The following is a 12,077-nucleotide window of genomic DNA, read 5'->3' as shown; positions in this document are numbered from 1 at the left end:
GATATTACAAATAGCATGGGATTCTTCACTCTGAATAAGTATTGTAGAATTCTATTAAAAACAGATTTTTGTGTGGGACAGTAATGTCTTGTCTGATCTAGAGACATGGGTAAGAAGGGAGGCACAGGCACAGAATTTCAAAACTGGCTGTTTTGGGTGAGTTTGAGTCTATTTTTTAGTAAGGTCTTGAGGGATCATATATGACAGCAGGAAAAAAAATTATAATTCCTCTTTTTTTTAAACATTGCAAGATTGTGATGGAACAATAGGATGTTTTAAGGGTAAATTTAGAAATTCTGACCTGATATTTTAAGGGAGATGATTTGTGAGTTTGTTCTTCCTATCAAGTGCACAATACATACAGGCATGCATCTCATCTGGCTGAAGAGATGGTGTTCATCACAGCATCCTTTTTAATTCTGTTCACTTCTGCCTTGGAATTGTATTTTCTTAGAGAAAGGCTAAGAAAATGCAAACTGTAAAATTATACACTCTCACTCCCAAATTTAAGCATCTTATCTCCAATAATGCCATTAATCAGTCATGTGATAATGCGTTGTAAATGAGGTTATTTTTTTTTATTTTGTTTAAAAAAATTACTTGAAAAAGGCTAGCTGTGTACAACAAAACTCAACAGACAGATAATGATTGTGGCTATGTTCTTAATGTAAGAGACTCCAGAATTAATACTACCTATAGAATACAATTGTCTGGTTTATCAGGAGGGTAGGCTGGAGGATGGCGGAATTGTCTAGTTCCTCTTATTTCAGCCAAGGTAAATAATCTGATAACAGAATGCCCTTTAAACTTGGAACTCAGGAGTTTGTGAGGGGAACAGTGTTCAATAAGTTTAAATTGTTCCATAAGCTTGTTGCCTGATTTCACTGTAAAATGATAAATTCTGCTCTCTTTACTGATGGTAAACTATGTCAAATGGAAGTAAAATCCTGCAAGTCTAACGTTATTGTGTTTGGAGAACTAAAAGAAATGAAAATTGTTTTTTTCGACGAATTAACTTGTTGCAAAATACCATAGACACTAAGGTATTTGCTGAATACCTTTGAAAAGTCAGTTAATTATTTACAAAAGTAATACTTAGGGAGTTTTCACAGGTAGTAGAAACTGTTTATAGAGACAGTAAAGAAGATGAGATTTAAAAGCTGTTTTTTCATCCTAGTCACGATATGTTCAGGCAAACTCTTTGCAGAAGGTAAATACACTGAATTCTATTGTTATTAAAATACATTGAATCTAGAATATGCATTCTAGGTAACTTAAGTGCAGTATCCTTCATCTCTTTACTGAGTAAACACTGCTTTTTAAAGCAGTGTTGTGACATGGCTGATGATCGCAATTCAGCTGTTACTGATTCCTACCTAAGCTTCAAAGCTGTAATATTGAAAGGTTCAGACTTTAGTTCAGAAGAGGTTTCTTTTGAAATGTCTTTGAGCTGTTCTGAGGCACTTACACAAATTGAATTCTGTACTATTAAAACATTTTGTATATCAAAGTGTCTGGGTGATTGAAGTGTTCTCCCTTTGCCACAAAGCAAACGAGTGGAAGTTAAAGGGAACATGCAGAAGTTCATGTGGGGTGGTTCTACATTTCCTATGCCTATTTTCAGCATTGATGAAGATTCCTGGGTTTATATAGTTTACGTGCCACTTGAACTGCAACATATTTGTTGCAATTACCTCTCTTCACCAGATTTTTGTGCTTATGCAAAGCAGTTGAAATTAAACTGATGCCCTTTAGAAAGTCAAAAGGTATGTAGGTAGCAACCATGTTTGTTTTAATTATGTGCAGATCTTAATTACCCTCAGGTTAGGTTTTTGTTTTGGTTTTTTTTTTATTTAGATGTGATACTGTGGCTGTGTGAGGAAAGTAACTATTAAAAAAAATTATCTGGGCACTTTCTATTTATTAAAACCACTAAATTTGCAGAAAATTCTAACAAATGTAATAAATTCTAGTGGCATTGAGTGAGGGAGCAATAGTTTTTTGTTTTTGGTTCTGTGTCAGGTGAATGTAGCAGTGGGAACTTGTGGGAAAATTCTGCTCAATTACGATGAGATTTGTAGGTGGCAAATCCGTTTTTAAAACTGAACTCTTTAGATTATATTGCCTTGGAGAGAATTTTTGAGACCCAGAGGATAAAATTTTGAGAAATCCGTAAGTTTAGCTTTTTTCTTTTTTGTTTGTTAGTTTGTTTTCTGGTTGGTGGGAGGTTTTATTTGTTTGGTTTAGTTTTTGTTGTTGTTTGGTTGCTTTGGTTTCATAATTTTGGTTTTCTTAAGTATCTTAATGTCATATTCAGCACTATTCTTTTTAAAGGTTTTCTTCTGTTACTGGTTTGGCTTTTTTTTTATTGCCATTCTGCTTGTTCTTTGCTTACTCTCCACTTCTTTCTTTTCTCTTGACTGTTCTTAAATTCCCTTTCTTAAGCATGTTTAACTCCTGTATTGTCTCCTGGCACTTTGTCCTACTTTTCTGATAATGTTTGCAGAATTGAGGAGCCAGGGCACAGCTAATCTCGACACTGGTCTCACTGGATTTTACAGTAGGCATTGGTATGTTTGTGCAGCAAAGGATACTCATGCTTCTGGATGAAATAAAGAATAAAATAAATGTGTCCTGCATCAGTTTTGCCCAGTTCACATTAGGAAGTTTCAATCTACAGCTGATATTTCTGTGAACCTAAAGAACAAAAGCTGATAAAACTGTAATATATCTTAATTTCATCAAGTCTTAAAAGGCTCCTTATTCTTGTAAGTATTCAGAATTTCATTCTTGTTTGAAAGCCCGAATCAGTCAAACTGATATGAACATTTTTGCATTAACTTATTTAATATCTGGGCTGCAATATTTAGTGAGAAATATATTTATCATTTTGCAGGTAAACCTTGTGACTTGCCACACATAGAAAATGGGAAGATTGCCCAATACTATTACAGTTTCAAAAGTTATTATTTCCCTATGCATAAAGACAAAAAGCTTTCCTATTCCTGTATGGTGGGTTACACAACTGAAACCGGGACTCAAGATGGAAGAATAACCTGTACAGCAAAAGGATGGTCTCCAGTGCCACGATGCTACAGTGAGTTAGCTTTATTCACCTCCTCGTGCTTCTGGCAGGAAAATTTTCTTGCTGATTTTCCTGGAAAATACAGGAACAGAAGCCACATAGCAGAAGGGATAATTTGTAAAAGCTAGGACAAGGTGAAATCAAACCTTTATGTATACAAACTACATAAGTTTAGATATGGAATATTTTTACAATAATATATATTTTAAGGGCTTTTAACCATTTATGTTCTATAAGAACATCAAGAAAGATGCCCAGTTTCCTTAGTTTTGGAAAACTAATAAATAGTTTTCTCTTAGATGTATATCCTTTCGAGGCTTTCCTACCTCTAGATTCCTTGATTGTATTCCATGTCATTACCATTGGTTTGATGTATTGTTTGATGATTAAAGCAGAGTTTCTTCAATAGATCAGGAGAACAAGATCAGCTCAGTATAGCTGGAAAGCCCTCCTTTTCATTACCAGAGAAGAAAGATGTTCCATTCTTTCTTTCTAACCAAGCTGTTGTCTTTCATTCAGGAAAATGCAGCAAGCCTCTTTTGGAAAATGGCTTTTTTTATGGCACAGAAATGTACTTCAAAATCCATGAGAAATTGCAATACAAATGTAATCCAGGCTATCACACTCCAAGTGGTGGTACTGAAGATACAGTACAGTGTCAGCCAGAAGGATGGTCCTTCCAGCCAAGCTGTACTGAAAAATTGGGTAGGATTCTGCATTTTTTCTCCTATATAATCAGTTGTAGATGTATATAGTTCTGCTGTCCTTGCTGTAGCTGTAGGGTCAAAGTGCCTGTATCAGGTTGTCATTGGAGTACTAAAGCAAGTTCTCAGCTGTACCTCTTGGAAAGAAACTGTCAGATTTCACATGCTGCTAGTTTTGTGAATTTGTTTAGATACAATTATGTGTGGACGGAATCGGTATAGATGAAATCACATTGTTTCAAATAAATCCATTGCCCTACAAACTTTCTTTCCAAATGATGACTGGAAAACTCGTGTAAACAACTGCATTTGGAGTTATTGTTTGCCAAGATTTCACGTGGGATATGACCCCTTTTAAAGCGTATCTCAGAAAAATTTTAGATTAATTACTTGAAACGAAGAGAGCAAGTAATTTTATGCATATGCTTTATTTATTTAAGAGTCATGTCAAGTACCCAATTTACGTCACGGCCACTACTTCACAGCCCAGAAGGAGCTTCGAGTGAACGAAACGCTGCTGTACCGGTGCGACGAGGGATATCGTACGGCGGGAGGGAGCGCTACAGAGGCAGCAGTGTGTCTGACATATGGGTGGGCCCTTACTCCAAACTGCACCAGTAGGTCATGGCCTGCAAAATAATTTGGTTTGAAATGTGATTTATTCTACAAGTTAACAAAAGCCTGCAAAGAGACTTGTTTTATCAGCTGTTGGACATGGAAAGCCTTCCTCAGCTGGTCTTCACTGCTGTGTTTTCCTCCTAGGAATAACTTGCTCCTCTTTGAATGCAGTAGCTCATGGAGGTTTCTATCCTGTGAAGAAAATCTATGAAGAGGGAGATGTAGTTCACTTCTTCTGTGACAAACATTATTCTGTCACTGAATTTGACTTAATTCAATGTTATTATTTCGGGTGGCATCCAGACCCTCCTGTGTGTGAAGGTACCTTATTTTTATAGTTTTACTATGAAAAACTAACACCTTCTTACATGAGATGCTTTATGAATCCAAAATAAAAATACGGGTTTTGTACCAGTTCCCAGCCTAAATATAAACCAAGTTTTGGCCAAAGGGCAGGGAGCCAGGGTAGTAGGAAGGGAAGCAATGATAACTGGAATTACTTTTCAGTGGGCTCTAGCAACCCAGTAGATACTGCCTCTCACTGTTGTTTCTCTATGTTATATCCTGGAGAAGCAGGAATCAACAATTACAGGGAATTTATTAGCCCTGAAGCTCACTTAACTGTGTTCAAATTACATGAAGGTTTAACCAAGCGTGCTTAATCCTGCCCTGTGGGATGGGAACATGCCTCTAAAGAGGAATTAAAAATAAAATTTATAATGAGTTCCTCCTTAGCTTGTGGTACTTTTCAGACTTGTACAGCCTCACCAAACTTTACATGTTTTCAACAGAATTGACTAAAAGGTCATTTGTTCTGAAGACAGAAACACACCTTTAGCAATTGCTATCAGTTCTCCAGTCATTGGGGGATAATGGAGTCTCAGAAAAGAAACTTTCAAAAGAATGAAAGATCTAGTGAACCAGATGAGATATAGAGCAGAAAGCAGTAGAAATCAACATTTAGAGTAGCTTAGACCCCAGCCCTGTATTTATTCTGATGACACAGCAGGAACTTTTCCTGAGCGAGTGCAGAGAAGGTGGGGATGCTCAGGAGGAAGAAAACAAGGCCTAAATCTAGTTGTGAGGATACAGTAATTGCAAACTTAATTTGGGGATAGGAAATGGACTATGATTATTGCTGCTTCTGTAGCATTAGAATTAATACATAACCTGCTTTAAATATTATATGAATGGAGAGTAAAGGAAATCTCTATTTCCTGAAGTCCTTTAAAGAACGTTTTTATTAAGTCTATGCAGAGAAATTACAAATTTCTTTATAGCAGTACAATAGCATAGTACCTCTATTTTATATTTGTTGAGCATAAAATTACTTTTTTGGTCTGGTCTCCCATTTTATTAAGAAAATGGGAGTAAGAAGTTACTCTGGATCGGCCAAAAATGCTATTTGAGTGATCAGCTTGCATGGTGTGTAGTAAACTTGATTGTGTACGTGGTTTTGGTGAGAAAAGAATATGCATTTTTTATTTTTAGATGTAAAAAATAAATGTCCTCCACCCCCACTTCCTCCTCATGGCCATATCACCACAGTTAGAAGAACATATCATAATGGAGACAAAGTTCGTATACAGTGCCAAAGGACCTTTGAAATAAGAGGATCTGAGGAAATCCGGTGTGAAGAAGGAAAATGGACACCACCCCCTATTTGTATTGGTTAGTACTTTTGTGAAAGAATGACAACTGAATAGAAATGATTCTTCAAACAGTGCTTTAATTTTCTGGAGAGCCCCAGTTTCCATATCTGCAAAACTGTTTGTTTTCCTCTGTTAAAAGGCTTGAGAGGTAAAGTGCTGCATATTTTGCAGTCAGTCTGTGGTTCCCAGGTTACAGAGAAAGGATGAGCTAGGTGAATTCATCTGACATCTGTGACAACTTCCCTGGAAGATTTTGATGATTACATTTTACAAGGCATCAGTGTCTCTCTGTTTTTGTACTTGAAAATGAGTTGTTTCTGAGAAAACTGGTTCTGTGCTTCTGCTCTGGTTACAGGAGCTATGGATAAACAGGAGTCTGAGGCCCCGCCGTCACTGAAGTCAGATGCAGCAATAAGGACAAACAAAACATATGGAAATGAAGAAATGAGTAGGTGAACATTGTTTTTCTATTCAAAAAGGACTCTCCAATGCTATTATAGGCATTTTATGACTACTGTCACTACTCTTTTGCTATAAGACAATTCTTTGGTCTTGAAAATGCTTGCATGTGCTACAGCTGTCAGTGTAGCAGTCTCAACTAATTAAATTGTTGCTTATTTGTAATGATTATAAACTACAATAAGCCTGTTCTGTATTTGTAATTTTATTTCATACATTAGCATTTGCTTTCAATAATTTTTTTACCCATTAATATTATTTGAACATGCAAATTTGGTGTTCCTTTGATTAACAGTTCCGGTGGGGTTTCTTTTATTCATTTTGAACCACACATGGGTGAAACATTTCAAGTTACAAATAGATGGTCTCATCATAGAAAAAGAACTAATCCGTATTGAATGTAAATCAGAAAGAGTCAAAAGCAGACATAAGTGAAGCGTGCAGAGGGAAATAAAATGCATGTCTGTAATTCAGTAACGCAAGTTTAGACTTTCTGAAAATGAAATTTGGAAAAGAAATTTTATTGCTTTACATTTTACTTGTATGCAGTTTTTTGGCTCACTCTAGTATTAGTCTAATATTTCGACCAGTGTTAACACTGTTCTAATCTAACCAAGATCTAATCGCTTATCTCCCTGCCTCATCTCAGAAATGCAGCAAGACTGTACCTCTCCACCTGTGATTAAAAATGGTGCTGTTCTTGGTCCATTATTGGCAAGTTACAAAAATGGTTCCTCAGTAGAATATGGTTGTCAGCATTACCACTTTTTGGATGGACCTAGAACTGTTTACTGCGATCAAGGAAACTGGACAGAACAACCAAATTGCTTAAGTAAGTCTTGTAAGAAAAAGCAAATTTTGTCACATGTAATGTAGAAATGGAAAACTGGAAAGAACCTCTAAATAATCTTTTCATTACCGCCTTTTTTCTTTTATTTGGGTTAATAAAGATTCCAGAAATAGAGGGATGAACCAAACCAAATATACCAAGGCATCCTCTGGCCTGTTCTTAAAACCCCCCACTAAAATAGATTCCCCTGTTTTCCTGAGTGAGCTTTTCTAGAACACAACTATCCCTGTTACCTAGGAGGATTTTCCAGTTTCTTTCTTCCATATTCTTCATTCAGTTAATTTCTTTCTGTCTTTCAGTGCTGTTGAAAACAATGTCTAGAACTCCCACTAGAAATCTACCAATGCTAGCAGGAATACTGCTTCTGGTGATATACTAGAGCTGTTTGTTTATCTTTCCTTCCCTCCTGTAATGAAATAATTCTATTTTACTAACATGCTTTGTTAAATTGGCTCCCTTTTAAATTTGCAATCTACTGTGAAAATGAAAATAAATGACCAGTTCAGTTTTAATTACTTATTTCTAAATGAATAAAATTTACCTTGTCTTGATTGAAAGGTCCAGGTCAGCATTTTTAATCTGAAGACTCAAATTTAACAAATCCTGTGAAATAATGAAATCCTGTGAGTCTTACTTTTCACCTAAGCATCCAAATAACCACATCATCCTTTCCATGTTTTCTGAGGCTTCTTTTCAGCCCTCACCTAATCAGACCAGAAAGAGCACATGCTGTAGTTAGGTTCAGGAAAATATCCATTCCAGTTTATTTTTACGCTGCACTCACCAGACCGCCTAATACCTGAGTTCTCCTTGCCTTTTCCTCAGCAAAGCATTAGTAAGGGCCTCTATCAGCCAGTGATTTTCATGGAACTTGTAGAAATTTATAAGTGACCCTCTGTCAGGCTTTATTGAAGTGGTTTCAGAAGTGAACGAGGTTAACCATCTAATGGGAAGCTGATGTCATCCTGATGTGATCCTGGCACTAAGTTTTAAGAAACCTGTCAGAAAATATCCAAAGCAATATTGACCTTGAATAACCTGAAAAAGCCCAAAGAAGAACACAAAATTTTCAAAATATTTTTTGAAGATCTCTAAATTCTTTTCATGGAGACAAAACAAATTAAAAAGCAAAGAAAAGGGAATTGTCAAATCACTTCTTTAGGGTAGCAGTGTAAACTTACTGTGTATCAGGTACTACTATCCTGAAAGGGCTTACAAAACCTGTCAGCCAAATCTGACAGGTTAATTTTGATGGATGGCTATTTTCATATAAAAAGTCCTTTCCAGTTACAGTAAAGATCTTTTCTTTTTCAATGGTAAACCTATGCTGCCATATCTTTACAACTGCATGTAAAATCCAAATTTTGTCATAAGCATGTGTTTTCTGTGATTTACTGTTCCCAGTTTAGACTTTCTTTTGCATGTTTTTTTTTTTGCTACATCAGCCCATTTCTTTAGATTTGTATTTTTTATGCATCAATAGTTCTTTTCTTTTTCTTGCAAGATTCAGAAACATTTTAGAACTATTGATTTGGATTTCTTTCTTTGCCCCTCCAAAATGGAGCTAAGAAATCACTTAAGGTTGTTTTTTATTTCCTAGAACCATGCACTCTTAATGTAACTGATATGGACAGCAACAACATAGAGTTGAAATGGAGACAGGAAGAGTTAATTTTCCTACATGGAGATCTCATAGAGTTTGAATGTAAACAGGGATATAATTTTCTCCACACTACCATTCTGTCCCCTGGGAGGACACAGTGTGACCACGGCAGACTGAAATATCCAAAATGTGTTATGCAAGGTAAAACAATAATTTTTTATTGCCTTCCTTTTTAATGAATCAGTCTTAGCTCTGTTTAGAAACAATTTGCTTTGGCAGTGCAGGCCTACAGTCTGTTGTAAATAATACATGTTTAGGCTTCAACAACACAGATATGAACAGATATCTTGCACAAGACAACTCTGTTGTTTAATACATCCAAGCATGGGAAAATTATACACATTCCTGTGATGGGCAAGGCTGTGGAAAGGAGGGAGAACCTCTTGTTCAAGCCCAGAGGACTGAAAGCTCTGTAGAAAGACAACTATAAAAAGAAATCCTTTGTGTGCCCCCAATTTCTGGTAAAGCTGCTGCTTTGTTAGTTTCTTATGCTGAATGTTTCTCAATTGTTTTTCACGTTATTCCAGCTCCTACAGAAAAATGTGACTCTCCACCATCTATTGCAAATGGAGCTCTTACTCTCCCACCACTGACCCAGTATGACAGTGGTTCCTCAGTTCAGTATAGTTGCTCTGACTATCATTTTTTGGAAGGATCTGAGAGAATCTACTGTTCTAAAGGGCAGTGGACTTTGCCACCAGTCTGTATAGGTAGGTGTGATAAGATAAATCAGCTCCTATTTCTCTATATAATTCATAGAACATTTGGGAAGTGACCTGTAAAGGCCATCCCCTAAAGTCCATCCCCCCTGCAATAAGCAGGGATATCTTCAGCTGGATCAGGTTGCTCAGAGTCCTGTCCAGCCTGACAAGGAATGTTTCCACAGATGGGGAATTACCTCTCTGGGAAAGCTGACCCGGTATTTTACAACCTTCATTGTAAAAATGTCTTCCTTATGTCTAGGCTGAATTTAGTTTAAAACCATTACCTTCTGTCTTATTGCTGCAGCCCCTACCAAAAAGTCTGTCTTCATCTCTCTTCCTATAGAGCCATGTACTTTGTCAAAAAATGAAATGGAGAAAAATAATGTGCTGCTGCAAGGCTTCTATGCAAATCAGGTTTACTTTTACCATGGGGATTATGTTGGATTTTACTGTAAACAGAACCATTTTGGAGCAGAATCTGGTACAACTTTATTTCAAGTACAGTGTAAGAGAGGACAGCTGACTTATCCGAGGTGTGTTGAAAGAGGAAAATAAGTCTGGACTCCAGGAAAGCCTATAGGAAAGGTATGTACATGTTCTTTTTCTACTGTTACCAGCTGAATTACGATAGTCTATATTTTCAAGAACACTACAGTCAGCTTTGAGAAATGAGTGTTCAGTTGCATTGCTGGGTCTGAGCTGAAGGGGGAGGGAAGTGCAAGTGCTTTGTGGTGTGAGGATTAGCAGTGCAGCAGAAGGATGCAAGATTGGCATACACGTGGAAAATTTGGGATGAAGGAGTTTTACAAGACCTACGGTGCTCAACTTGGGGATGCATTACAATCTGCAGGACTTGAGCCATGACAAGAAGACACTGAGCAAAGTAGTGCCCTTTGTGAGGATACTGATAGCATGAGCGATTTTGTGACTACAGAGTATGCCTAAATGGACATTTAATTTCATGCCCTTCAAATGTATGTTTAGTTGTACTTTGACAGTGAGAAAGGAGAGGCTTGTTACTTTGTACATCTTAACAGCACCCCATGTCTCCTTTCACAGGTAAGGAGCCTCTAAAGGACAAGGCTTGAGGAACAAGATAAACCAGAAAGTATTGAAAAAAATTCTTTAAGGGATCTATAAAACCATTTAAAACATAATAATATGCAAATTTTACTGAGTTGTTAAAATATTAAGAATGATAATTAAGAATATTAAAATATCCAATCCAACTACTTTGTATCATTTCCTATGACACTTAAATATGGGTATCCTTAAGGCTCTGCCTGTGAACATGTGTGACTGAAGATATGAAGAAAATTCAGGAATGTGGACAATGTTTGCCTTACACCCATTTTAGTTGGTTTTAATAAAAAAGCCACTGTAAGGGTTTCTTCTGTATTTTATGTCTAAACTCCATCTGTCTGTGAAATCAGTGCATGCATGGTGTTCTGTATGGGTTTCCAAGGTTTTTGCAAGTGTTACATGAATAAATAAAACAAAAAAAGAAATTAAAGCATTTGAGAAATAGATAAATTCTGCTTATTTAATCAAAACCCTGTATAGATTGTAATTTCTGTTTTCCAGTTAAGTTCCATTTCTGTGGTACATAACTGAGGAATCTGACTTTGGTCTTGGTATAAATTCATAGATCAGGGCAATTCCTGTAACAGTTCAAGTTTTGAGTGTTGGATGTGCTGCTTCAGACTGGCCTGTTTTAACCAAGGTAAGCTTGTGTCCCAGGGAAGTTTCAACAACTTATATTGGCTTTAAAAGATTTCATGTAATGAAGTTGGTGGGCTTGATGCCCAGACTCCTTTCTTTTGAGAAGCTCTGGATGAAGCATAAGAATATTTGCTAAATGTAAAAATACCCTTCTCTTTAAAGAGCAAACTGGGGAAAAGAGAGAGAGAGAGGGATTAAAAGTCAGTTGCTGGAACGTCTTTTGGAAGCAGAATTCCTTTACCTCTGCCTGCCACTTGCTCTGAATAGGCTGAATGTGCATCAGTTAGCAGAGGGCAGGATGAGGCAGACTGCAGACATGAAGACAGCATCTTGTTACTGAAGTCTGAGAATGCTTCTAGTACTTGAGTTTCATGTGAGCCTAAATCACCCCTTTTAGTAACATACCACCTTTTTTGTATTTATTGTTTTAATGTTAGTGTAGCAGTAGAATATCTTCTTCTGACCCTTGATGTCCCTGCGAGTGTCACTAGGTCAGCTTCAGCTTTCCTAACGTTATCCATACATGCCAAGTCAATGCCATGGACAGCTCAGCTTACAGTCTGTTTTTGCTTCAAGCTCCTGTACATTGATTTCTTTTCTGCTTCAGAGATCTATGTCAA

General features: G+C 36.7%; 1 protein-coding gene across 2 annotated transcripts; it reads left to right on the top strand.

The window, feature by feature from the left end:
* Positions 1 to 22: 22 nt before the first annotated feature.
* LOC113983796 (coagulation factor XIII B chain-like) lies at positions 23 to 11,243 on the top strand. 2 transcript variants are annotated; one of them, XM_027713280.2, is made up of 12 exons: positions 23 to 1,210; positions 2,897 to 3,097; positions 3,605 to 3,790; positions 4,230 to 4,406; positions 4,552 to 4,728; positions 5,899 to 6,078; positions 6,415 to 6,507; positions 7,168 to 7,350; positions 8,969 to 9,172; positions 9,559 to 9,741; positions 10,079 to 10,320; positions 10,795 to 11,243. In XM_027713280.2, the coding sequence occupies exons 1-11, from the start codon at positions 1,147 to 1,149 to the stop codon at positions 10,288 to 10,290; spliced, it is 1,860 nt and encodes a 619-aa protein (XP_027569081.1). In that variant the 5' UTR covers positions 23 to 1,146; the 3' UTR covers positions 10,291 to 10,320; positions 10,795 to 11,243. The 2 variants fall into 2 exon arrangements, with proteins under 2 accessions (XP_027569081.1, XP_039245738.1); XM_039389804.1 differs by lacking the exon at positions 10,795 to 11,243 and having other exon boundaries at positions 10,195 to 10,313.
* The last annotated feature ends 834 nt before the right edge of the window (positions 11,244 to 12,077 follow it).

Source organism: Pipra filicauda, unplaced genomic scaffold, assembly GCF_003945595.2.
Source record: "Pipra filicauda isolate LSUMZ 115617 unplaced genomic scaffold, ASM394559v2 scaffold76_size2844353_pilon, whole genome shotgun sequence".
Lineage (NCBI taxonomy): Eukaryota > Metazoa > Chordata > Aves > Passeriformes > Pipridae > Pipra > Pipra filicauda.
This window is presented reverse-complemented; position numbering and strand designations above follow the sequence as displayed.

Bases quoted from the DNA above. Each gene is read 5' to 3' on its own strand.
- LOC113983796 (XM_027713280.2), top strand. From the start codon at position 1,147: ATGAGATTTAAAAGCTGTTTTTTCATCCTAGTCACGATATGTTCAGGC. The intron at 6,079-6,414 runs GTTAGTACTTTT...CTCTGGTTACAG, and splicing joins ACCACCCCCTATTTGTATTG to GAGCTATGGATAAACAGGAG. The intron at 9,742-10,078 runs GTAGGTGTGATA...CTCTTCCTATAG, and splicing joins TTTGCCACCAGTCTGTATAG to AGCCATGTACTTTGTCAAAA.